The sequence below is a fragment of the Epinephelus moara genome, chromosome 11 (assembly GCF_006386435.1).
Source record: "Epinephelus moara isolate mb chromosome 11, YSFRI_EMoa_1.0, whole genome shotgun sequence".
NCBI lineage: Eukaryota > Metazoa > Chordata > Actinopteri > Perciformes > Serranidae > Epinephelus > Epinephelus moara.
Genome location: NC_065516.1, coordinates 1769339 through 1796566, shown reverse-complemented (window position 1 = coordinate 1796566; position 27228 = coordinate 1769339). Strand labels below are relative to the sequence as shown.

Sequence of the window (27228 nt, the reverse complement as noted above, 5' to 3'; positions counted from 1 at the left end):
TGTTTTGTTACATAATATCTGTCTATATGATCATTAATAAGGAACTCTCTGGTATTTTCACTGTATATGCTGTCTTTTGTAGTACAACTGTTTTTGATCCGGATCAAATGTTTAACTGAATATTTAGATATAGTTTGGGTACTTGTTGTCATTGTTGTTATTGTCATTAGTAGTTGTATTTAAAACATTACATTCAACTGCACCAACTTTAACTGTATTTAAAGAACAGCATCCACCAGCACTGATTATTAAAATAAAAAAAACTGCCTCAGAAAACTGCTAGTCAACAAGAAATAACTCATGAGGGTGGGTGAAAGGTTACAGCAAGTTTTCCTGAGTTGAGATTAGCCCCGCCCCTCTGGATGACACCTGTGATGTAACGTTTGTAAGGTGTTTTCCCACCTGCTCTCTCTCCGCGTGCCTCCTCTCCTCCTCTCGACGGATTTGCTCCATCTCCTCGTACCTCCTCCTCTGTTCTCGCTCCTGCTGCTTCCTCATCTCGCGCTCTCGACGCTGTTGCTGTAGGTGGAGAAGATTTGACACAACAGCTTCAGCTCTGTGTATGTGCGTGCGTGTGTGTTGTTTGTGCACATCAGGTGTGTTTCCCTGGCATTTGGATAAGCTGAGGTGCTAATATCACAGGTGTGGAGGGTTTTGCGTGAAAGACGAGTCATTTTATAATCAAAGCTGAGATGTTTTTTAAAGGTGAAAACAACCGTAGGCTAAAACAGGCAGGCAGTCGTTCTCAATTATCACATGTGATGTTGAGGTGCTTCATTGATTTAGATGAACTCTCAATCATCATCAGTTGTATTTTATCTTTCTGAATATTTTTAAATTACTTTATATGCATCTATTCCACAGACGGGTACAGCAAGCTTTAGAGCACTGATACACTACACGTCTGCAAGATGCAATTAAGCCCAAGTGCACTGAGGGTTGTGAAAAGAAACCATATATTCTGGTGTTGGCCAGGCATGATTTGGCCCTAATATGCCTTTTAATCCTCCAAGTACACACAAATTTTACAGATAAAAGAACAATCACAACAGGTTTTCAACACATACACAATGGTTAAAAGTAAGTATATCGTCATTGCATGCCAATGAGACGTTATCTCACTTTTAAATGGTCAAATCATTGTTGTCTCCACTAGAGTTAGGTTCCTTTCCAGTTTTGTCACTGAGGTCCAGTATAAGAGCTTAATCTAGTTTGATTAAACGCAAACTGGCCGAACCAGCATTTGTCATTATGACACGCTCTGGCAAATTAAAATATAGCCAACATCAGCAACCTGTGCTGACGGTGTCACAACTCTAAATCCAACTCGTATTGAATTATTAATGAGCAATATGACAACTTGATTTACATAAAATTATGTTTGTTTGTAAATGGACTTAAAAAGCTACTAGTGCCTGACAGGTCCTTTGTTAGCTGAGCACCAGAAACATGACGGAGAGATGGGAGGGGAAGAGCAGTGCACGTTGTGTTTGTTTACTAGAAATTTAATGTCTTTTTTGGGGTGACGAGACGAGACGTGGCAGAGTTAGTCTCCCAAGAAAACTAAAACTCCACCAATGTGCAACATTTTGGATATTAAGCTAAAGAAAGAGGTGTCCTAACTGACCATGGGCACCACAGTGCTCTGTTTTGAGCTAAACATTTGTTGGATGCATGTTTTTATTTATTCTGGTCACTTTCTCTGAACACGCCATAATAAACGAGGAATGGCTGATTCATGAAGCTGAAATAAGGACTTATCTATACAACATCTTCTCATTCCATTGGACTCACTTCTGTGTCACAAACAAGTGGCTGTTACTTATAGTTTCAAATACTGTTGCATTCGTATTACAGATTCTGATCCTGATTCTTTCCTCTAGGAGCACTAAAAGACTTTTATTGTGAAGCATCTACAGGAAATGCAGCCTTTGTTACTGAGGCTGGCAGCAGTGTGTTAAACTTAAAAATGTGGTCTTTTTTTAGCTTTCTTGTCAAGACTTCAGTTTTATACTGTACATTATTTTGCAGAAAATCTACCATTATGTGCTAATTACATGTAGAGCTTCAGGCAACGGGCTCTTACTGCAGTTTAACGTGTTATCACGGTAAACACATCATGTAAAAAACAACAACCCCGCACCGCAGCATGATGCAGGTATGCAAGCCACATGGAAATTCTGCATTATTGTGGTCCATAGTTTCTCTTTGCTGAGAGCATCAGAGAGAATGAAACACCTTTAAAAATTCACCTTAAAGGTTACCTGAGACAGAGTTTATAATGCTCCCATGTGTTTTAATCTGTATTACAAACATTATTGTTAGTGTCTGACATAGTGTAGCAGATAAAAGACCTCCAGTTACCTCCTCCAGCCGTCTCCTCTGCTCTTTCTGCTCCTCAATACGTTTCTGTCTCTCAGCCAGTAGTTGGCGTTTGTGTTCCTCGTTCTGCTGCTGCTCCAGCTGCTGACGCCGAATCAGCTCTGACCGTTCCTTATTGGCCAGCTGGAGGCGCAGGAAGTCCCGCCTCAAAGTGGATTCACCAGGGATGTTGATGATGGAACTGGAGGAGAATGAGTCAGAATAGATAACTGCTGTGGTCCGTGCTCTTTATTGGATTTATTAACAATTCAATGGAGGTTATCAAATTTTTATCTTTATTTTCTTCAAATCAGAAATGATAAACATGTGGATGATTTGAGTAGTAGTGGTCATACCTGGGCTCTCCAACGTCCCTCTCTTCATCCTCCTCTTCACTCCCACTGTACTCGTACTCCGTCTCATCTGGAGGAAACATACACACAGGTTAACATCACATGATCCCAAGCAGATGACACTTCGCGCAGCTGTGAGGTGAGTCAGCAGGGGTGCAGCTAGCCTCACCCCTCTCCCCCCTCCTCTTCTTGGTACGGTCGATGTGGTCCTTCAGCTGGATGCGGACCTGCCGCTCGTTGGGAAGGTCCCTGATAAACGGGTGTTTGAGGAGCTGCTCGGTGCTCGGCCTCTGACTGTGACTCTTCACCAGACAGCTGTCTATGAAGGACTGGAACTTCTTTGACCTGGGGACACACACACACACACACAGGAAGTTAGATGCATGACTGATCAAATTTTATGACATCAATCTTAATTTCCTTAAATCGTAAATGATAAACACATGGAGGCTTTATAAATCAAATTAAAATGCAAAGTTTAATTAAACTTATTCAGTTAAGTTGGTATTTATAGGTATAGTAAGTTAAAGGGCCACTACAAATAGCAGTATGATCAGCAACACCTGTAGCAGCCAGTAACACAGAGTACAGTAGAAGCAGCTGGGCAGTAGCAGAAATAGTAGTACCAATAGAAATAGTAGCAACAGTTAAAGTAGTGGCAGTAGTTGCAGTATTGCTGGTATCAGTGACAGTGGTCAGAGTAACAGTAGTAATCACATTGCATTTGCATTAGCATCAGTGACAGAACCAGTTGCAGTAGCAGCAACAGCAGTAGTAACAGAAGGTAGTATTTGTGTCAGTACCAATCTTGCAGTGGTAGTAGCAGTATTAGTATCAGTATTAGTAGGAGTAGTAGCAGTAATAGCATAGAAGCAGTGGGGAGCCACAATAATGAATAAAGTACTGTAGTAGTATTTTTAGTGTCAGTAGCAGTAGTAATAGTATTAGTAGTGGGAGTAGTAGTAGTATCAGTGACAGTACCAGTTGCAGTAGCAGCAACAGCAGTTAAAGTAGTACTAACAGTAGGCAATATTGGTGTCAGTACTAGTAGCTGCAGTGGTAACAGTAGCAGTATTAGCAGTAGTAGTAGTAGTAATAGTAGTAGTAGTATAGTAGCAGTGGGGATCCAAAATAAAGAATAAAGTAGTGTAGTAGTTTTATTAGTGTCAATAGCAGTAACAGCAGTAAAAGTAGTAGTAAAAATAGGTTGTATTTTAAGTGTCAGTACCAGTAGTAGCCATAGTAGCAGTAGTAGTATTAGCAATAGCAGTAGTAGTATTAGCAGTAGCAGTAGTAGTATTAGCAATAGCAGTAGTAGTAGGTTAAGTTTTAAGTTGTGTTTATAACTTTAGGTGTGGTAGAATTTAAGATTAACTATTATTATAAAAATTAAAATTAGAAATCTATTTGCATCATTTTTATAATAAAAATCATATGCAGAGATTTTGAAAGATAGGCAGCGTGAATATAATGATGATTCATCAGGTATGTCTGTTCAAGACAAAAATCTAATGTATAACTACCTTAGAACAACACACACACACACACACACACACACATATATGTGTATATACTAAAGTAGATACAAAAACAGAAATGTTAATTAACAGTATATAAAAGAATGTAATAAAAACTATTGATTAATGTGTAATGTCCTTATAAATACAGAAAATGAAAATTTAATTTTTCAACAACTAATTTCCTAGTTACAGTTTTTCCTTTCTCTTCCCCTACTTTGTGTTACAACACAACAACAACACACAACAGGGCCAACTTAAAGAGACTTCCAGTTAAGGGTACATGTGTCAGAAAATATTTTTTTCCCGTGTTACACCAGGTTATTTTTAATCCTTTAAACTGCACCTTCCCACAGCAACCAGTTTACTGCTGAATGTGGCAAATAATGAGGTCTAGAGGAGCCACAGAGTGATGCTGAGACTGGATAATAACCACAGAGCAGGTGCAGAGAAATGTGTGTCAGTGTGTGTGTGTGTGTGTGTGTGTGTTTGAGCACAACGTGACTCACCACTTCTTAGACTTGAGTCTGGGGGCAGGATTTCTGGGGATGAGGAAGAGCGCTCGCATCGGATGCATGTCGCACAGAGCTGAGGAGAAGAAAGTAAAGGAGAGGACAGAAAAGGATTAACCAGAGGGAAGGAGGGAGGGGAGGAGAGGAGAGGAGAGGAGAGGAGAGGAGAAATAAAAAAGGAAATAAAGGAGAGAACAGGAGATGGAGGGAAAAGGGAAACAAAAGGAGAAATAACCAGACAATAAAAGATAAGAGGAAGAAGGGCAAGAGAGGAAAGGAAATGAGACAAGAGAAAAGGAAAAAATAACAGAAAATGAAGGGGAATGAAAGGAAAGGAAACAAACAGGGAGAAGATGATGAAAGAAGAAAGGAAAGGACAGAATACAATGAAAAGTATTGAGAAGAGAGGTAAGAGAAGAAATGGGGAAAAGGAAAGGAAACAAGAAACAGTAGAGGAGAAGAGACAAGACAATAAGAAAGAAAAGGAAACAAACAGGCAGGGGATGAGATAAGAGGAAAGGATTGAAAAGGAAAGAAATAAAGAAATTAAAACAGCAGGAGGCAAGATGTGATGATAAAAGAAGACAACAGGAGAGGAAAGTAAAGGAAAAAGGGCAAGAGATGACAGGACATGAGACAAAAAAGAAAAGGAAAGGACAGAAGAGGAGATGATAAAAGAGGACAGGAAAGGATTAGTGAAAAGAAGAAGAAATGAGAGAAGAGAAGAAATGGAGGAAGGGAAACAAAAGCAGACGAAACAAAACAATAAGGAAGAAAAGGAAAGGACAGAAAAGGAGACCAGACAAGACAAGAAGTAAGGAAAGGAATCAAACAGGCAAGAGATGAGATGAGGATGGGAGAAAAGAATAGGATAGGAAAGGACAAAAGAGGATAGGAAATAAATAAGCATGAGGTGAGAGGAAATGGTAAAGGAAAGAAAAAGACAGGAGGCAACAAGCGAGGAAAGCAAAAAAAAGGGCAAAGGGTGAGAGAAAAAGAGCCAAGGAAAGATAAGAAGAGGAGAGACAACAGGGCAAGAGGGAAGGAAACACAAGGACGAGAGATGAGATGATAAAGGAGGACAGGAAAGGATAAAAGGAAAAGGGATGAGAGAAAATGAGAAAAAAAGGAGGAAATGAAACAAAAGGATAGAAGGAGGAGATGAGACAAGAAGAAAGAAAAGGGCAAAAGAAGAACGGTAACAGGACATGGGGAAGGAAACAAAAGGACAGGAGATAAGATGATAAAAGAGGAAAGTAAAAGACAAAAAGGGGGGAAAAGAGGAGAGAAGAGAAGAAATGGAGGAGAGGAAACAAATGGATGGGAGACGAGACAAGAAGAAGGAAAAGGAGAGGAAACATAAGTGCAAGAAATGAGAGGAGTACGAGAAGGGAAAAAAGAAACAGATTTAGACTTTTAACTACAAGACAAACTGTACTCTGTGTCTACTCGAAAGAGTTTAATGAGTCCGATGTTTCACACTTACGTGGTGCTCCCTCTGCCATCTCTATCGCTGTGATACCGAGCGACCACAGATCACTCTGCAGAGAGAGGGAGAGAGAGAAAACTGAAAACTTTCACATCCTAAAAACCTGTTACTGACTTCACACATCATGTTTTAGGTCCACTGGTCAGTGTTCTTGTTAAATGATAAAAATACAGGCTCAGACATTATCACTGCTATCGTAGATCTCCAGCTCCACGCTAATATTTTATCAATGTTATCCATCTGCCTCTTTTTTATAGAATGTATTTGCATATTTTAGCCAACAAACTGCTATTTTAAGGCGATGTTAATACTGAAAGATGAAGTGAGGGTTTCTTGACACCGAGAGCCCCAGAGGGTCGGAGTTAATGGTGTCTTAACAGAACAGTGCTCATCCTCCGCAGGTTTGCCACAGGTATTCGTCCAGCCACTATTACTGCACATTGTCCATACAGTGATGACTGCAGGACTGTTTCTGTGAGGGGACTTTATATGAGTCTGTGGTTGGTGGTTTGTGATCAGAGATTAAATGTCTCCCAGAAACAAGAGATGTAATCATTGAACCTTTGCAGAGAATTTGAAAGGTCAGCTGGTGTTCACAGCTACAGCACAAGCATTTTGACTCTGTGAGTGATGAGGAATTGATCTTTGTGAGTTCTACAAAGAACTACAATTACCGCCCCGCGGTTGTATGCCTCCGCCAACCTGTCAAGTTTCTCTTACAGTTTACATCAAAGTCTGTGAAAACATAGATGCTTCACACACATCTTCCCCCCGGCAGCACAGAAGATCTATACAATCACCACAGTTTCAAGATTAGTGTCACTAATTCAGTATCTGACCAAATGTCTCCCCTTCTGTTCCTGAGATATGATGTTGAGTAATGGCAAGAAAAGTGTTTTTACAGAATATTATGACATCACAGTGAAGCTGACCTTTGACCTCTTGGTTATAAAATGTCATTAATACTTTATTTTATCCTATTAGACATTTGTGTAAAATTTTGTCATAATGAGGATATGAATTCCAGAATCATGGTCGAAAACACATTTTTCAAGGTGACATTGACCTTGACCTTTGACATTTGACAACCAAATTCTGATCAGTTCAAACTTTAGTCCAAGTGGATGTTTGTGTCATATTTGAGGAAATTAGGGCTTTCAAAAATTGAGACGGAAACTGACGCAAGGTCACAGTGACCTTTGACCGCCAAAGTCTAATCAGTCCATCCTTGAATCCAAGTAAACAGTTGTGCCAAATTTGAAGACATTCTCTTTAGGTGTTCTTGAGATGAGAATTGCGCTCATGAGAATGCGATGGATGAGGTCACAGTGAAATTCTCTCAGAGTGTCATAGGGCCATAGGTCAAAGGTCACAGCGACCCCCAAAACCTTATCAATTCTTCCTTGAATTCAAGTAGAGATTTGTGCCAAATTTTAAGCCATTTCCCCAAGGCCATCTCGAGATATCGCGAGAATGGGACAGACAGATGGACAGACAATCCAAACATATAATGGCTCCGGTTATGGCCATCGCCAGCATGGAAGCATAAAAACAGTATTTTTCTCAGATGCTTATCGTTTTCACTGCTGATCGAAGCTCCTGACATTATTTTCTTTTAACAAATAAGTACACAATTTTAGATTTTTTTTCTTTTCTATGGCATGTGAAATGACTGTGTACTGTATTGCACGTTGCCTGAAAATTCACTGTTGTGCTTTACCAGTAAGGCCAGCTGTAGCAGAGTGTGTGACTAAAGGAGGACAGAAATACCTGAAGGCAATAACCTACATTTTTTTAATATGCCCAATGTAATATTAGGGTCCAGTGTTTAGGATTTAGGGGTATATATTGGCATAGATAGAATATAGAAGAAATGCTCTGTCCTGCATTCAAACTGTTACTCAAGTAAAAGCATCAAAATATACCTAAGTACCAAAGGTAAAAGTATTCTTTATGCAGAATGGCCCATTTCAGAATAATATATATTATATTATTGGATTAGAGTTAGTGATGCATTATTGTGTTCATCAGGTATACCTTAAAGTCATATGTGGCATCGGGGTTCTCATCGCAGGCGATGACCTCCGGGGCCATCCAGTACGGTGTCCCAATAAACGTGTTCCTCCGTCCCACTGTACGATCTAGCTGGGCGCTCACACCAAAGTCCACTGCAAACACACACACAGAATTAAAGGCTTAAAGTGTAAGCAATATAATCATATGGTGGTGTATCACTTGTTTTTAAAAATGTGTCATTTATAATTGCCAAACAGTATTTTTAGCTGCTTGTACAGTATGCAAGATCCACTGTGTGTGTGTGTGTGTGTGTGTGTGTGTGCATGTGTGTGTGTGCGTGCCCTCTAACCTAGTTTGACCTCTGCATTCTCCGTCAGCAACACATTCTGGCCCTTGATATCTCTGTGGATGACCTTGTGCTGGTGGAGGTGGGTCAGACCCTGGAGGCAGAGAAGAAGAAAATGCCTATTACTTCCTATTATACAGACCCCACTATGATATGATGATATGAAAACACAGTTTGCTACCCTCCTTTCATCAGCAGAACGTACTGTAAACACGTAAATATGCTGTTGCTCTGGGAACCATCTGAGGTTCCCTTGTGTTTGCATTTGTTTCAGACCAAAATAGTTCCAGTTTGTTAAACATGGATGAGATCTACAGTGTTACAGTAAAAATGATGGTGATTAACCCTACAGGTCATTATGAATTTCTTCGAGGAACCAATATGGCCTCTGATAAAAAGCCATACAACGGCTCCTCAACATTCCTCTATGGTTACTTTGAAGAACACAAATGTCCTCATAACAGGCTTTTTATAAAATCTACAAGAGATATCTTGTATTGAGAGCACCTTGTGTTAAAATACCTGAAATAACACAGACTATTAAAACAAGGTGTTTCTCAGGGAGCCGTCTGGAGTCCTCTTATGCTTGCAATTGTTTTCTACCAAAAGAGTGTCACCAAACATTTACTTTTTTTGGGATAAGAGCTACAACAGATTTTTTTAATGTTGGCACGTATCTAGTAGTGATTTTAATTTCAGTTTTGATTCTCACCCTGAGGATCTCTCTGCAGACATAGGCGATCCACTCCTCCTTCAGAGAGTTCCCTTTGGTGTTTTTGATCAGATCCGTAATCGAGCCGGCCCCACAGAACTCCATCACCAGCTACAGACGTACACAAACACTGTTATTGATTTTCTAAATTATACCATTAGTTTTTAGATTGTTTCTTAACTTTCCAAGCAGTTTCTGTTCTTTCCAATATGCTCTGAAAATCAACCTGCGGGGTTTTAATACTTAACTTTACATCTATCACAATAACTGTGCCAAATCGATTAATCGAAATCGTATATTATTGAGCTATCAAGTTATATGTTAAGACAAATCTCAGGCATTAATACTGAATGGTGCTCCTTAAATGTGACGAGCTGCTGCTTTTCTCTGCTTTATGCCATTATAAAATAAATATCTTTGTGTTTTGTACTGTTGTTCAGACTAAATCATGACTCTGAAACATCACTGATGGGGGCAGAAATTTGCTCTGTTGCACCTGTAACCACACCCACAAGTGATGTAACGAGGTGCCGAAGTACATACCGAAGCAACCACTGGAGATCAGCATAGACAAGATTTTTGGGTATATCTAAACTATTGATCTAGTTTGTTATGAATGAACCTTTACTGAAATGTATGTCCTATTTTTGGTTGCTTAGAAGGTGAAACCAGTATCTGTGGACCATCTCCTCAGTCTTATCTGTTTTAAATTTTAAAAATGGACAGTAATAACAAGAACATAATAGAACAACTTTTAAAAATAAAAAAATGCATTGAAATAAAAACATTAAAAAAGAACCAATGAATAAAATTTCACAATAAAAAATATGTTACTCTTTGATTTAAGGTTCAGACATTTACTTAACATAAGTATTTTTAGGATTAAGGAAACTGCTTAGTACTGATTTAAAGCACAAATTAAAAAAAAAAAAAAACCCTTAACCAACTAAAAAATCATGATAACCTCAAACTTGCTAATTTCCTATATTAAGGAATATAAAAGCAGAAACAACTTTGTGCTGTGAGTTTTATTCTCAAAATAAGGTATTACAAAATTCACAGAACAATAGGGATGATTTGTACATCAAAAGTTTGCGATCAAAAGCCATATTTAGAATATGTGAAGAAGGTGTGTTCTAGCTCTTTAACTTCCAGACAAATAAAATGCACGTACCCAAAGCTGGTCATCCATCCCTGGAGGGTTCTTCTTGATGAAGGCTCCATAGTAGGTGGCAATGTTTCTGTGGTGGCTATACTTCTTTAACATATTGATCTCTGCTTTAATCTCCTCCTCCTCATCCTAAAACACACACACACACACACACACACACACACACACACACACACACGCGCGCAAACACAAAACACAATGCTAATACAAATCTCTGTTTACTGGGATTTTACTCTGTTTACTAAAACATTAAAATCCTGGAGGAAATCAGATTAAAGAAGAACAACCCCTCCAGCAGAGTCTAATGAGGTCAAAATAAGCACTGTAGGTGTGTGTGGGCATGTACAGATTTAGGAAGACTGTGTTTGTGTGTCACTTACTCCTGTGACGTCCATGACCTTGATGGCAGCAAGCTGGCCTGTTTTGACATGGCGACCCTGAAAGACACAGAAGAAAAAGGACATAATAAAGACGCTGATTAGGATTAAAAAAAACAAAAAAATCCATCGCTTGATGTGCCAGTCATAATGCATTTTGTACTTTAACACCAATGACAATGTGACACTTCTCTTGCAAAGAGCGCTGACAAATAGCACAAAAAAGCTAATATTCAAAGGCTGCCAGGTAGTCACCTGACAGCCTTTGAATATTAGCTTTTTTAACCAGTTTATTAAATACCAATACCAACATTAATTTCCTGAGATACTAAATAAAGAAGTGTTGATTTCTCCCCAAAGAATAATCCCTGTGTCATGAAATAAAAGCTGTATTTTAGTCAGCTGCTGGAGTTAAATATGACAGATGAGGACGACATTTAATCACCTGTAGAGGATGGGATCTGTGTGTGTCTATGTGCCTGGAGAATCAGGTGTGTGTGCATGTATGTCCCTGTTTTCCATCTGGAATAGTTTTGTGTTTTAAGTTTTATAAGTTCTTAAATGTTTTAAATCACATCTTTCTGCTATTGCTTCTTCTGTTTTTTTGTCTTGAGGTACTGAGGTTTTACATTTTAAGACGTTCCCACTAAGCATATAAAGAATTGTTTAATAGTAAATAGTTCCTCTGTAGGTTACCACCTCACAGGTGCACTCCTGACACAAAACAGCGTCACCTACATCGGACATTAGGGGTCACCTCTCTGCCACATGATGACCTGACATGGCAAATCTTATCAGCTTATCAATCAATCAACCATGTACATGTGACTGGTTGTGTTATTTAAATTTAAATTGTTGAAGCAGGTTAAAAGATAGGATTGTTGTTGCATAGTTCCAGTTATGGAAGTAATTAGATAATGGTTTCCCATCTGTGTTGATTTAAGGCCAAATCACAGTTTCTGTGGGACAAACAACTCTGTGGTTTTTACTGTAAGGTGAGTCAGTCCTGAAGCTCGTGGAAAAAGTATTTCTGCAGCGACAGGAAATTATTTTGCCACGCTGGACCTGAAACACTCCAAATTGAGATCTCTGGATTTCTTATTCAGTCCACATTCCTGCAGTATTTCCATGAGCTACTCGCTGTGGTGACGTGTGCCAGTAAGAAATTCAGAGATGACAGTTCATAGCTGCATCGACTCCTAAAGAAATGACCTCATTTCCTTCATTTTACTCAAAATAATCAGTCAGATTTATGGTTTTGTTTAAGATGGTTTCATAAAGTAACAACAGATGAAGATATCCTCCCTTTAAGGAAGTTTCCTAACATTAAAGGAAAGATTCAAGTAAATTTATGGTTGTGCTTTCTAAAGATATAAATCAATTACATTATGACTGCTGTATCTCATAATTATGACTTACTGTCTCATAATAACAAGAAAGGTCTCTTGTATTTTTTGTAATTATGAGAGCCTCCTCTTCATGTTCTGCCTTAATTATGAGTTATTTTCTCAAAACTGAGATCTTTCCCTTATTAACAAGATCTTTTCCCTTAATCACGACATTTTTTCTCTTAATTGTGAGACCTTACCTTAATTATGATAATTTTCCCCTTAATCATAAGGTTTTTTCTTAAAATTATAAGAACTTTTCCCTTGATTGTAAGATTTTCCCCATAATCACAAGGTCTTTTCCATTAATGAGGCATTTTCTCGTAATTATGAACACTTTTCCGTTAAACACAAGATCTTTTAAATCAGTTATGAGGTTTTTTTCTCTTTATTATGAGGAATTTGCTCTTAATTGTAGGGTATTTTCTCATAATTATACAATATTTTCCCTTATGAGGTTTTTAGTCTAAATTATGACATCTTGTTTCATGAGTATGAGGAATTTTTTGATAATTATAAGATCTTTACCTTTAATATTAGGTTTTTCCTGTTAATTATGGGACATTTTCCCTTAAATTGTGAGCTAATTTCTCTTAATTATGAGAACCTTTTCCTTGATGAGGTTTTTTTTCTTAATCATGAGGCCTTTCCATTCAATTATGACATCTTGTATCCTGAGTTTAAAACCTTTTTTTTTCTAATTACCATGTCTGGTTTTGTAAGTATGATGACTTTTCTCATAACTATAAGATCTTTTCCAATATTATTAGGTCTTTTCCCTTAATTATAAGGTATGTTCTCCTAATTATAAGGTCAATTTCCTTATGAGATACTTTCCATAATTATTAGATATTTATCCTTTTGTGGTCTTTTTCTTATTTATAAGGTCTTTTTCCTTAAATATGAGTTCTTTTCCCCTTTATTACAAGGCCTTTTCTCTCAATTATGTCATCATAGGTAGGAGGACTTTTATCATAATCATCTTTTCTCAAAGCCTTGCATTCAACACAGCATTAGTCAACAGGGAGGCTGACTGTCTTCTAGCACTGGAGCAGTGTTTCCCAACCTTCTTGCCTTATGACCCCTTGAAATGTACCCTCAATGTGCTCTCAGCTCCACCAAAGAGTGAATTCCTTTTGCAGATTGTTTTAACTGAAGGATTTTTAGAGGTGTTAAACAATAAAAAAGATCCAGAATTTTACATGAAAAAAGCGAGAGAGAAAAAAATCTTCTTTCCTAACTTGCAGCCCCTCAGATTAAACGCGTGGCCCCTTAGAAGGGTCTTGACCCCTAGGCTGGGAACCACTGAAGGGGAGGATGAAACTGTAACAGTGAGTCTAACTTCTCCTCCTCCAACTAAAGTCAGTATCACAGCTGTTAAAGCGAGAAAGTGGAAATGTACCCACCTCATCACCACCAGCCCACCACCCCATCACACACACACACACACACACACACACACACACACACCATCTCTTCATGGTAACCTAGCAACAGGCCTGGCAGGTTGTTTAGTGAGGGCAACAAATGGGGGGTTGGAAGAGGCAAAGTGATGGCAGCGTGTGTGTCTGTGTGCATTTTTGTGCGTGTGTGTGTGTTAGAAGGCCATGATATTTCACACTCTGGGTCACTTTCACATGTGAGTTGTTCAGATTCTCACACACACACACACACACACACACACACACACACACCATCTTGGTTACTCAGTGTTGCATCAGACACTGAATGTATCTGACAGGCCAAAACCACCTCAGAGTAAGGAAAGTCTCTTTTTCTCTTTTTCACATCTTTCTGTCTCTCTCTTTGTGTGTCTCTCATCTTTGTTTTCCTGTTTCATATCACTGACTCACTCTCGTCCTCTCTCTGTCTTCAGTGTCTCTCTCTCTCTCAGTCAGTCATGTTGCTTCAGCAGCAGATATACGATGGGCAAGTAGAAGTGTGAGGCGACTGTCAATTTATGGTGATGTATGCTCACTCAACACTCATCAGGTGTCTCTTACTCTGCATTTATACATGTGCATCCGTAAAATGTATGCAGACAGAAAAACAAATGAAGCAGAGTAACAACAGTTAACCTCTACCTGATCTGACAGGGCTGCTAACCCTTCAGTCAGGGAGAAGAACAGAAATAAGTAAACAAAATGTGTACATTTCCTGCCAAGTACTACGATGACAAAACACTGTTTAATGTCAATGAAACGTGACTGTCAGCATGTCCATAACAGCAACAATTATGCATCATTTCTGTCAGGGAAGAAGTGTGTTTAAATCTGCGATAACAGATTTTTTTGGCCACTTGGGGTCAGTGGAAACAACATTAACATCTTCTAAGTTGATTTGTTGAAGCAAACAGTTGCTTATTTTCACATCAAGCAGTTACAGAGCAACATGATGATTCATCAGGAGTCTTTGTGTTCATGTCCACCCTAATGAATGTCAAACATTAATACTTTTTAAGCTCTTTTTTTGGTCTCCACCAACTCCTGGGGGAAATACCTATCTATTTAGCTGCTTAATGCTTTGCCATGTTCACTAGCTCGTCTCTAACTGTGTCTGTCTGTTGTTAGAAGTGTACGACGGCTTTTTTCAGCTTTATTTCTGAAAACGACGCTTTGAGAGCAGTGAGAGTGAACCAGGACAGTAAAGCGTGAGCCACACAGGTAAACAATGAGCTGAAACTCACTAGAAAGCTCCATGAAGCCGAGACGAGCTGCAGATTCAGCTGATAATTCTCTGGAGGTTTGAATAAGGTGATCGTTCATGAAAGCAGCCTTCTGTCAAAAGCCAATTTTACACAGCCCGTTCAAGGCAGGAATGTTGTGCTGCTATTCAGCCTCAACGTTTGGTGTAAAATGTACACACACAGAATAGGGCGACAGCAGCGGTAGTGACAGAGCCTTACAGACGTCTGTGTGAAGGGGTGGATTTAGTCAAAGCTGCTGTTAACCAGCCCAGTCACCACAAGAAAATGGTATTATAAGTTTCTGCAAACCACAGTTACTTAAGTGATGTACTATATGAGCTGACTTTATAATCTGGAGGTCGAAGGGATGGTGGATCAGGTGACACCTAGGGGAGACGCCTGCCAAGCTGCAGACCACTGTTCAAAACCAACAAACAACAAAACTAGTTGTTTTTTACTAAGACAACACTGCATTTCCTGCCCAGATAATGCCACAAAAGACATATTGCACTTTCTGCCGGTATAGTACCTCAAAAGAGAATGTTTTTTTTACCTATGACACCACTGCGCTTCCTATCAAGGTGGTGCCATGCAAAGCCGTTGTTTTTTAACAAGACATGGTTGCATTTTCTGCTGGGACAGTGCTACTAAAAGAGGCTGTTTTCTTTTACAAAGACATAGTTATTTTCCTGCCGTGATAGTGAAACAAAAGCAGTTGTTTTTACAAATGCACATACAAATGTAACGTATCTGTGGTTTGCAAAAATGTACAATGCCAACATTTATTCTGGTGATTGGGTTGTGTTTAAACATCATGCCTTTTTTTGCTTCCACAAAGCCAGCATGTTATCAAAAATCACACACTGTGGCAGCATTATGCTGACATTGTTTGGTTCAGTGTAATGGCAGATCTTCCTAACAGCAGTGTAAAAAAGGTTAGAAATTGAAAGAAGCTACAGAATATAGATATTTACTGTTTCAGTGACCTGACTGAGCTGTTTCCAGGGCTTACTGAGTGATCTAGATAAAAACCAGGACCAAGTCTTTCCAAATCCGCCCATGTTCCAGTTTTGTGGGGATTCTGGGATTTACTCAGCAAAGTTATTATCCAGATAACTCTGTAAACCTGCATCTTGGACCTGAGGTTAAGTGCGTGAAGCGTTGCTGTGACCGCAGGGTGAATGGCAGCGATCCACCACGATGAAGCAATAAAAGTCAAGGCAGATAAAACAGCAGAGATGAGAGGAAGAGATACCGTCTCTGCGAGGCTCTTTGTTTTGCTATCTCTCTTCCTCCCAACACTGACGGGCCGGCCAAACAATCTCCAAAAGGTGACACCAAGCTCCCGGTGTGTGAGAGATTATGGCAGAATCAAGACGGTATGAGGAAGCTGTATATTAAAACCTGTATCCACACACACACACACACACACACACACATACACACACACATGCAGGGAGGGGGAGATAAAGATAGCGACAGAGCGAGAACAGAGGGAGGTGGCAGGTGAGGAGGAGGATGGCAGGAGATAGAAAAGGGCAGAATATCCTTTTGAGGCAGCCTGAGGCGTAAAAACACACCCGTTCAGACAAGCCTCACATTCTTCACCTGAACACAAGCCTCAACACATGAAGACAGAGACAGAAACAGGCTGTGTTTCTATCAGCAGTGTAATAATGAAGAGAATATATTTGGCAGAAGTAGCCATAAAATGTAAAATTTTAGCGAAACATGTCACAGTATATGCTGTGTACACAGAGCCTGTAGTTGTTTGCATGCTCTAAATGCTGATTTCTTGCATGGATAAATGTTTTAGGTGAATTGAGACCTCAGTTTTCCCAGGAATTTATGCCAATATTTGCCCCCTTAATCAGGTAAAGTACTGACAGAAGTTTTAGCATGTGTGGGCTTGTGTGTCTGCATGTTGTGTTGTGCTGAAGACGTCATACGTACTGAAACAATGCCTCATTAATGCTTCCATGCAAATACTACAGGCTAAATATTGACTCAGATGTTAAAATGTCATTATTACAGTAATACAGCTCCTCAGCTGCAGCTGTTTCAAGCTAAAATGGCACCTTACAGTTCTGCTGTGTTCATGTCACACAGAAGTTTTCGTAATTGCAGGCTTTTGACTTGTAAATAGCACTCATGTCGATATCCAAAGTGTAATTACGACTGGGGAACTCTGATATATTCTACTGTACAGAGGTGCTTGACAACAAAACAAACGGTCTGTCCGGTACAAGTCTGTTGTTTGAATTAATAAAGCCCAAATTTAGTGGATGTGGTTAAATATTGTTGCCAGCAAACTCTATAATCATAAAACTGCTGTCCAAGGACATAAACCCTTGAAAGCTTTCTCATTTCTAAGTCTCTGTCGCAAATGTTTTGAACGTGGCACACATGGGAACAAGGAAACTGCAGATACATCTACAACTTTTTAAAGGGGAATTATTATGCATTTCTTTATTTTCTGTCATATATATTTAATGTTACAATGTTATGCATTCATATTTAACATGGCCAAGGTTTAAAATAATGAGGAAACCATATAGTAATCTCTGTGAGCAAAAACCTCTGGCTTCATACCAGGGTTGGAATAGAACCAGCCAAATGTTGGTAAAATATGTATGTGGCTGCTAGATTTGCTTTGCTCACCAGCCACAAAAAAAAACACTGGTAATCTATTAAGTGGCTGGTAGATTTTGGAATCCACCAGCCACAGTGGCAGGTGGATAAAAAAGTTCAGTGCATACTCCGTTTCCCTTGTATTTTTCTACTCTCAAGACAGTTCGAGACAGATTCCATAGGGCACAGGCACACTACTGCAAGTGTGAACATTACATACACCTCTGAATGTAGCTACATGCTAACGTCAGAGAAACATGTAATCTTGGTTGCTGGCGTCGTTAATTTCTACAGATTTTGCCCCGTTGTGTTTTGAAGTTTTTATAAGTGACTTACAAGGGGAAAAAGTGCCACTACACACAGTCATTCCCCAGCTGCAAGTGCACTGCTACATGTAGCTAGACGCTAACGTCAGGGAAACATGTAATCTAGGTTACTGGCGTTATCAATTCCTCCACGATTTTGGATCGTATTCCTGCTTGAACATGTCTGGTTGTGTTTAGCAGCTTTTATTGGTGATTTTTTGCAGTAGAAAGTGTCGCTATTCTCTGTTCCAGTCATTCTGCAGCTGCAACGATGGTGCAGAGACGCCGAGATATAGAAGACCCCGACACACTGATCAACCAGAACAGACTGGTCTTTTTTGGGAAGGGGTCTTGCCCAAACGCGCCATGTCTGTAATCATTACGGATACGGATGTCAGTAAACATTCCGGTGACCTTTTCCTTCCGTAAAACCGTCTGGAGAAAATACCTCGGGTAATATTAATCCTGTGTGAACGCAATCCTCTGTAAAAATGTATGTAAATATTTCGTCACGTCCTGTTTACAACAACTACAACTAGTTTTCCACGTTTTTTCAATGATGGAGGCGCTTGAAGAAGCATTCGGTGTTGTCGGCAGACGTGATAGTGGACATTCTTCTAATGATCGCATAGCCCTACGTGGGAGACCAATCAAAAAGGTCGAGAAGAAAGCACCTTTCAGAGCCACGAGACTTCTGGTTGTGTTAGGTAGGCCTAATCTAAATCCATATTGCTAATCGCTGTGTACACACAATCCTGATCATAAGCAATATTTCATATTGGGCTAATCATTAATTAACACATACAGGAAGCAACGTAGCATGCACATGCTGACAGGGAGGTGACACCAGGGCGCAAACCAAGTTACCACTCCCATCTCTGGTAGAATTACGGAGATTTCTTGTACCGCGCGAATCGGATGTTTATATTACAGGCATCCTGTGGTAAACCGACATTAGTCCACATCCCTATGTAAAACTAATCCCGTCCGAATAGTACTGAAAATGGAATGTCTAGGACAGACGGTGAATACAGGTGCTCCAGCACAGACAGTATGAGTTAGAGCATGTAAACATTTTCTGGTAGAAACCCAAAATACAAGTCTGAACCTGAAAATGAGTAGAATAGGTCCACTTTAATTGGCCTCCATCCCCAAATCAGAGAGTAGAGCAGCATTCAACAGGAACAATATTGAGTGCTAATGTTACAACTGCACATAGATCCAAAGCACTAAAAAAAAAAAAAAAAAAAAACACACTTTCTGCCCTGCAAACTGCTCAAGCCAGTATTTAAATATGCTGCCATAAAATTCTTAAAACTGTTAAGAGAATATTCTGAAAAACTGAGAATCTATTATACACAAGTTGTGTGAGAGCTTGTGAACAGACATTTTGATATATAGTTTTTCTGTTAGTGAACGTGGTCACCGTTTTTCCAATTCATGAAGAAGTTTCACCTTTTTTTGATTCTTTGCTCTCTGTGGAGGCATGTGAGAAAAAGTTTTCTTCACAGGTTCAAGGTAACGCCATGAGTAATTATTACAAATTGTCATTTTGCAGGTGAAGTATTCTTTTGGGGTGTGGTGGTTAGCACTCTCGCCTCACAGCAAGAGGGTTGCCGGTTCGATCCCGGGCGTGGGAGCCCTTCTGTGCAGAGTTTGCATGTTCTCCCCGTGTCAGCGTGGGTTCTCTCCGGGCACTCCGGCTTCCTCCCACAGTCCAAAGACATGCAGATTGGGGACTAGGTTAATTGATAACTCTAAATTGTCCGTAGGTGTGAATGTGAGCGTGAATGGTTGTTTGTCTCTATGTGTCAGCCCTGCGATAGTCTGGCGACCTGTCCAGGGTGTACCCTGCCTCTCGCCCGATGTCAGCTGGGATAGGCTCCAGCCCCCCCGCGACCCTCAAGAGGATGAAGCGGTTAGAAGATGAATGAAAGAAGTATTCTTTTGGGGGAAACTGTTGTACTACAGGAAAATATATGTGTATGTGAATAATGTCAGTTTTGTGTTAAAAATCAAACTTCATTTGCTGCAAGAAATACCAGGTTTTCTCATAAAAGGGTGATATTATATTCACAGAGATTAACATCATTCTAAAATGTTGCAAAAACACTGAACCCAAGTAAACAAAAAGCTGTGACATCAGAACATCAGAGAGGCACAGATACACTTGACTTTTATAGAGCAGTGAATTTACATCCTGAGCTAAAATCAAACCCGTCTATATACGTCATGTGTTTGCACCTGATTCAGAATCAAAAGCCTTCCAGCTGCCAGGAATGTGATGAAAATGGGACATGAATGAGGAAGGAGGCGTTGCTGAAGGGCTTTTAAACCACATCAGTGCCTCACAGTTAACACAGAAAAGCCTCCAGCACAGGAATCAAATTAGAGTTCAGTTTTGACAAATGAAAACTAGATAAATCTGTCAAACCCTCAGCCTTATCATGTCTGCATCCTTCTTGCACAAAAAAGCATAAACTTGATGTTATTATGATCATCACAAAGTCCAAAAAAAGTAATTATACGTCTTATATTTTCTGTTCCAAGCAGTCAGAAACTGTTGTTTATGACATTAAAAATGTGGTTGTTGGTTTAACACAGTAAGTAAGTAGAAAGTAATTGTGATAAACACTGGCACCAGAACAGTTGGACAGGATGACAGAGATGTTTAGAGACCTAAAGTGTGCAGGTTGCAGGAGCCTCTCAGTGTTTCAATCAATACAACAAACTGAATAAACTCCACTTTGTAAATGCTGATTCGCCGATTAATCAAATGTAGGAGAAACTCTCAGCCAGTTAACGTTGCCTCCTAATTGGTCAGAGCTCGAGTTTTTACACACCTGAGGTCAAAGAAAACACGTGTGATTAAAAGATCACAGGTTTGATTCCTCGGAGCTGCAAAAGTGCTGCTTTGCAAGAAAAACTGAAAACTGCTACCTGCTGAAAAGATTTCTAGATAACAGCTGCAGCTAAATGGCTGCAGTAAAATGTCTTTTACACGCTACAACACTCTCCAAGAACTGATAGTCTTCCACCATCATTCAAATATTCCTTCCCCATTGCTTGCTCAGTGTCTGTAACTGACAAAGATTACTACACCTGGGAGGCAAGAGGGGGGGCAGGAGGGGAGGGCAGCACCCCGAGGGCAGCAAAACATTCTAATGCAGCTGGAAAACGTTGGCAGGGAGGATGAGTAAAAACTCTCCTGCTCTAGGTCAAGAAATGTTACAGTCAGAGCTCAGAAAGTAACTAAAAGTAACTTGACCTTAACAAGACTGTTCCCATTTTTAAAGACTGCACATTTCCTAACCTCCATTTCAAAAGAAGTTATTGGGTAATACTTTGGTTTACGACTCCCACAGCTTCACAAAAATTTCCTCGGAAGCAACTGACATGTAATTGTAATTTCTAATTAAGTTTCCTGGAACAAATGATGTCATTTGGCGCTAATTATAGGCAAAATGGAGACACTTCCAATTAATTCATTCAAATTAATTTGTAGCTGAGCCAAAAGAGTCTTCCACTGAGTGCACAGCAGGTCAGCTGACATGCAAAAATCTTTTTACAGACACACAATTTTTTTCTGTTATTAACAGATTTTTTTATTCTAAGACCGTATTTCCTAAACTACAGGCTTCATCCCAGGATTCTGGACTATTTACATAATATCCTGATGTACAGTTATAATCATGCAGTTTTTTAAGTTGTCGAACTTTGCAAGAGCAGCGGTCAGTCAATGCCTATATTCATACTTTTCCGTTTTTGTGATGTATTTTCTTGGAGTATCTTCAGATGCTTTATATCCCTAAAATCTATCTGTAAAACCTAAGCTAAAAGGTTGTGTAAGTCAATAAAGCATAATAAATGAAGGAAGTACTGAAATTGTGTCATAACAAAATTACAAAATTTGCATATATTTTTCATCTGATTTTACAAAAAAAAAAACCCACACAAAACATATTTATCCAAAACTTTTGAAATCTGGAAACATTAACAAAATATTTACCACTCCATAAGTTATTTGAACTTATTACATTATATAGTTTTGTGAGCAGAATGCAAAGGCATTGAGTCATTATTCATCATTCATTCCTCTGGTGTCACCACACGATTTGCACCACATGTAATGACGATCACGAGCATACAACATGACGACACAAAGACAGGAGCCTTAGCTTTCTATCACAAAAATAATTAATGTTCTAGTTATTATGGTTTTTATTTTAGATTATTATAGATTTAGATTTTAGATCTGATCCTCCAACAGTTAGGATCTTATTTTAGATTAATATATACAGGATTACGCAAACATTGATCTCCTGTGGAAATTATGGGGAAATACCACAGAAATAGTTACAGCAAAATACCACATTTGCATGGTACATAAGGTAAGGTATGGTAAGATAATGTAAGGTCATGACGTGATGACAGAGAAGAAGACAGAGAAGCTTTCTGCTGCAAAAAGATTGAATGCCTGAGCTATTATAGTTCTTATTTTAGATCCATTTAAACGAGATCATGTCAACAAAGATCTCCCACAGCTGTCTGCAGGACATCTGTTTTTAAAAGGGTTCAAATTGAAAGAGTTTAAAATCCTCCTTGAGTTGCTCTCCTTTGCTCTGATATTTGTTTTCTATTATGTTTTAACAGCAGTGGTGAAATGTTACTAAGCACATTTACTCAAGCACTGTACTTAAGTACAATTTCCAGGTACCTGACCTGTACTACTTTTCTTGGGTACTTTCATTTCTGCTGCTTTATACTTCTACTTCACAACATGTCAGAGGAAGATATTATGCTTTTTACTGCGTTACATTTATCTGACAAATGTATTTACTTTTCAGAATCCAATTATGAATACAGAATATTATCAACAAATAAATGATGATGTAATGTATTAGACTGAGGATTACTTAAAGGTCCAGTGTGTAGGATTTAGGAGGATATACTGGCAGAAATTGAACATAATATAATAAGTGTTTTCTTCAGTGTATAATCCCCTGAAAATAAGAATTGTTGTGTTTTCATTACCTTAGAAATTTATATCTACATAGTGAGCCGGTCCTCATCTACAGAGATTTCCATGTTGCACTGCCATGTTTCTACAGTAGCCCAGAACAAACAAACCAAACACTACTTCTGGAAAGGGACATTTGCATTTTCACATAGACCGCTGTAGTTAGCAGCACCTCCACAGCGAGAGCATCGGTAGGACACTGATTTTTTTTTTTTTTCTCTCTACGTGGAACTGCTTTATTCAGTGTTTTTACTTCTTTAAATCACCTGGTCTGTTTGTTTGGAGAGGAAGAGACCTCTGTGGATAATCTGGCTCTGAGGAATAACCTCCTGAACACTGAAAGAATTCCATGTTTCAGCTGGTTGCAATCTGCAGTCCTCACCACTTGGCACCACGAAATCTCCCTAAATCTTACACACTGGACCTTTAATATATTTTCATGCTAATATTTTTCTGCTTTTACTCAAGTAAAAATGGGGAAAGTTTCCACAGTATGTTTGTTTCCACTTTATGTGCATTACATTCTTGTCAGTTATCCTGGTTAAAGTGTGTTTTGTCTGGAGACTGTGTTTCAAAAGTGTTGTTTTGTTTCCTCTGGAGGTATTTTAATGGCCTTCAGAGCAGAATGCACTTTCTCTCATACAGTTGGTTAGTAAGCAAACTCCATAACAAGCAGGTGATGTTACCACATTGTCAGAGGATCACAACAAACATTTTTTCCTGCTCTCTGAGGGAATAAAAATGATACAGAGGCATCATTTAAATGTAATGACGCTACTTTTAGTGCTGATACCTTAAGTATTGATCTGCCTACTTCTTCAGCAAAATAAGGGAGTGCATCCTTGATGAGGTCATATTTCTTTCAGTGTGTGTCATTATTTTCTGTCTTAATTTACCCACCATGCTTTGTGATTGACCACAGGTTGTTCTATCAATCATTTTGCCAAAGGAGGCGTCACCTTGTTGAAAGAGCAGATCAATACTGAACATCCAGCAGACAGAATGAATGTGTTGGAGCTCTGTGTGTCTCGTTGTGTGTCAGTGTGTGAGTGTGTTAATTGCTTTCAGAGTGAGAGAACACACACAGCCTCTCTGCTGTGTTGTTACAGTCTGCGTGGGCTTCTTCCGCTGCCTGACAAAAGAGAAAGTCAGTACCAACTTCAGTTTTGGTCAGAAATTACACTGTGTTGTTTCTGTGAGCTCCTGTTGGAGTCAGAGGAGGAGGAGAGGATGAAGTGACTTCCTTATGAGCAGCAAACACTCTGCAAGCCAAAACGCAGCATATAATCCCTGAAATGTCCATAATTTCTCCATTAATTCTTACTTGCTAATTCTTCATTTAAAAACAAGGAGAGATGCACTTAAATTGTATCATAAAATAATCCAGACAGTAGTTTGCAAATACTTCTGCTTATAACCTGCTGATGGCAAGTTTTACAACCTAATCATGATCCTGTAGCAGGACTCTGCAACCTGTGACATGCATTCAGACTAGGGCTGGGCGGTATGACCTAAAATTTATATCACGGTATAAATCGAATCCCTTCACGGTACCGGTATATATCGCGGTATAAATTTAAGTGTAAAAGTCATAATAGAAGTGTTTCTGAATGGGTTTTGTAGTCCCTTAGCAAAGCTAAATTGATAGATAAAAAAAAAACAACAACAACAAAAGCAAAGATATAATGTATTTTTTAGAGCATTTATTGTGCAGAATGCAGATCTCAAAACTCAAAATTAAAACCCAGTACTCTATGGTGCAAAATGTCCCCTGGGATCTATATCAAAAGGTAATTTCCTTCTTTTAGCAAAATCCTAAATGACTGAGTTGTGTTTTTTCCACCTGGACCTTTATGCTCTGCCATTTCTCCTCTAATCATCACGCTGTAACCTGTGACAGGCTGCTATGATACCACAACTATCACACATTCACATATGGAGTTTTTTGTGGAGCCCCTAGCGTCACATAGGTTTACATTACCAAAGGTTTATGACAAACTCTCTTGCCGAAAACCAACTCCCGTGTGCGCACGGCGAGAGAGGAGAGGGAGAGACGCTGTGCTGCTGCCAGAGGAGACACTGAATGAGTTCCCTCTGAGCGGTAAGTCGCTAAAAGAGTCTGAGAAGTCCGGGGCTGTTCATAAGACATTAACTCACTCACTCACAAGTTCTCCAGCAACACATGTTGCACGTGCTACGCTAAATCACGGACGTGAACCAGCTCTTCTTGCTCCGCTGTCTCTGTCCTCGCAGCCATTTTCACACTGAGGCAGGTTCGATGATGTCATCGACAATAGGACGGTAGAGCGCAAATCTCTACCGTGGGCCAAATTTATATCATTTCTACCATCTACCGCATATACCGTGCAGCCCTAATTCAAACACAGGCCAGCAACCATCTGGCAAAGATGAGACCATAACACACAAATCTGCATGTGACATGGTGAGTGAATCTATTAGGAGGATGAAGAAGTTTGGGTTCCAGGCGAGAGGAAACTGAGCTGTATGTGCTTTTTTGGGCAGTGTCACAAAGCAAAGAAGCTCATTTAAATCCCAGTACACCTCCAAAAAATGCTGCAGAGGGTAGCTATGACATTTTGGAGTGCATTACAAACATGGGAAACCACTCACAGGTGGAGAAGACATAAAGGAGGCTTTCCTCAACAGTGCAGAGTTTTTGTCTTGGCCTGCCAAATAGTGACCTCATCATATCCAGGATCAAAGGGATAGTTTGGATTTTTTTTGTAGTGGGTTTGTATGGGGTACTTCTCATTACCTGCAAAAGTGCTCAATATAACAATAAAGGTTCTTCACTTTTGTTTTTGCTGACCATTTATCTCTAACTTAATAAACCCCGAGAAAGGAATGGCTTCGACACTAAAATAATTCAAATGGCAAGTCTCTGCAAGTTAGCGTCTGTTCATGGAAAGAAGCTTTACACACACACATGGTGGCACAAATAATTAAGTCTTACCTTGTAGACCTGCCCATAGGTGCCATTTCCAACCAGTTCAACCAGCTCAAAGATTCCAGCTGGGTCCTAAAAGAGAGAGAGAGAGAGCGATAAATGAGGAGGGGAAAATGGTGGGAACAAAAACAAAAAAAACAAAAAACAAAAACTGGACTAAACTGAACACAAGATGGATTTAGGAATTTGTGTGTGAGGAATTTGACCTTCACACACGAACGCTGCACTGCATACCTGTGGTATTACCCTGTGAAAAGCCTCTCTCTCTCTCTGTATCACCACACTGTTATTATTCCTTCAATAAGTAACCTATGAGCTTACAGCCATGCTCCCTCTTCATTCTCACACAGCCCATCCCATGTTTAAATCCATATTAATGCAGATCAGGTTGAGCAGCTAGTTTCCTGTATAGCTGCTATCTTAGTGGTGTCTGCAACTCAACTGCAAATGCAGTCTTTAATTCGGTGTCATGCACTAAAATAACTGGGTTACTTCTGTCTTCTTCAACATCATGCAAACATGAAACCCCCTAGAGAAACCTAACTAATCAGCTTCATATATGTCACCACATGCATTGTAAAAGTCTGCAGACAGTAAAACTGTTGCACAAATGTCCAGATAAGTTGATTCTGTTGAGAAGGTAAAACCTGTGATGGTCTTAGAGGAAATGGTGGCGTTAACGTAAAAGCAAAATTCTTTGGAAAAATGCTTATTAGTTTTCTTGCTGAGAGTTAGATGAGAGGATTGATACTGCTCATGTCTGTGCTGTGAATATGAAGCTCCAGCCAGCAGCCACTTAGCTTACAGTAGCTTAGTTCAAAGACTGCAAACAGGAGGTAACAGCTAGCCTGGCTCTGTCCAAAGATTTAAAAAAAAAATCTGCCTACCCGCACCTCTAAAACTCACTGATTAACACATTTGATCTTGTACAAACATTTAAGTGTAAAACAGAAAACATGCTGTTTTAAGGGGTGTTATGTGCATGTAGTTTTTTCATGTTGTTGAATCCGAACAAACTTTAAAATACCAAACTCACACAACAACACTAACAAACCAACTGATGGAGGCAGTTGTAGAGCAGCAGCTCCTGTGTTCAGAGAGGTTGTATTACTGTTTTTGTCAGTGAACTCTGGCTTTGATGACAACATAGATAAGTTTCACTTTCAGTTCAGTTCCCCATAGAAAACAGCTGTCTGTTTAAAAAATACTGAGCATTTGACTAGATAAATGAGACTTGGATTATACTGCACAAGTTGTCTGAGAGTTTGTTAGTCTCACCACCAGACAATCAGAGATCTCCGCCTTCTGATAGTCTGGGGACACTCCTTTCTAAAGTGTGTTTAACACACCGGCGAAAACGGCCGGCAACAAAGCAA

The 27228-nt window shown here is 39.4% G+C and overlaps 1 protein-coding gene across 7 annotated transcripts in view; it reads right to left on the bottom strand.

Annotated features, from left to right (window-relative positions):
- tnikb (TRAF2 and NCK interacting kinase b) overlaps positions 1 to 27228 on the bottom strand; it is an 86258-nt gene that overhangs the window by 50018 nt on the left and 9012 nt on the right. For all 7 annotated transcript variants that reach the window (XM_050056454.1, XM_050056456.1, XM_050056457.1 and 4 more), the window contains exons 2-13: positions 25859 to 25924; positions 10858 to 10914; positions 10481 to 10606; positions 9307 to 9417; positions 8598 to 8688; positions 8270 to 8400; positions 6230 to 6284; positions 4741 to 4819; positions 2884 to 3059; positions 2718 to 2784; positions 2365 to 2563; positions 403 to 519 (exon numbers count right to left, since the gene is read on the bottom strand). In XM_050056454.1, the coding sequence (XP_049912411.1) occupies positions 403 to 519; positions 2365 to 2563; positions 2718 to 2784; positions 2884 to 3059; positions 4741 to 4819; positions 6230 to 6284; positions 8270 to 8400; positions 8598 to 8688; positions 9307 to 9417; positions 10481 to 10606; positions 10858 to 10914; positions 25859 to 25924 (1275 nt within the window). The remainder of the gene's footprint in view (positions 1 to 402; positions 520 to 2364; positions 2564 to 2717; positions 2785 to 2883; positions 3060 to 4740; positions 4820 to 6229; positions 6285 to 8269; positions 8401 to 8597; positions 8689 to 9306; positions 9418 to 10480; positions 10607 to 10857; positions 10915 to 25858; positions 25925 to 27228) is intronic.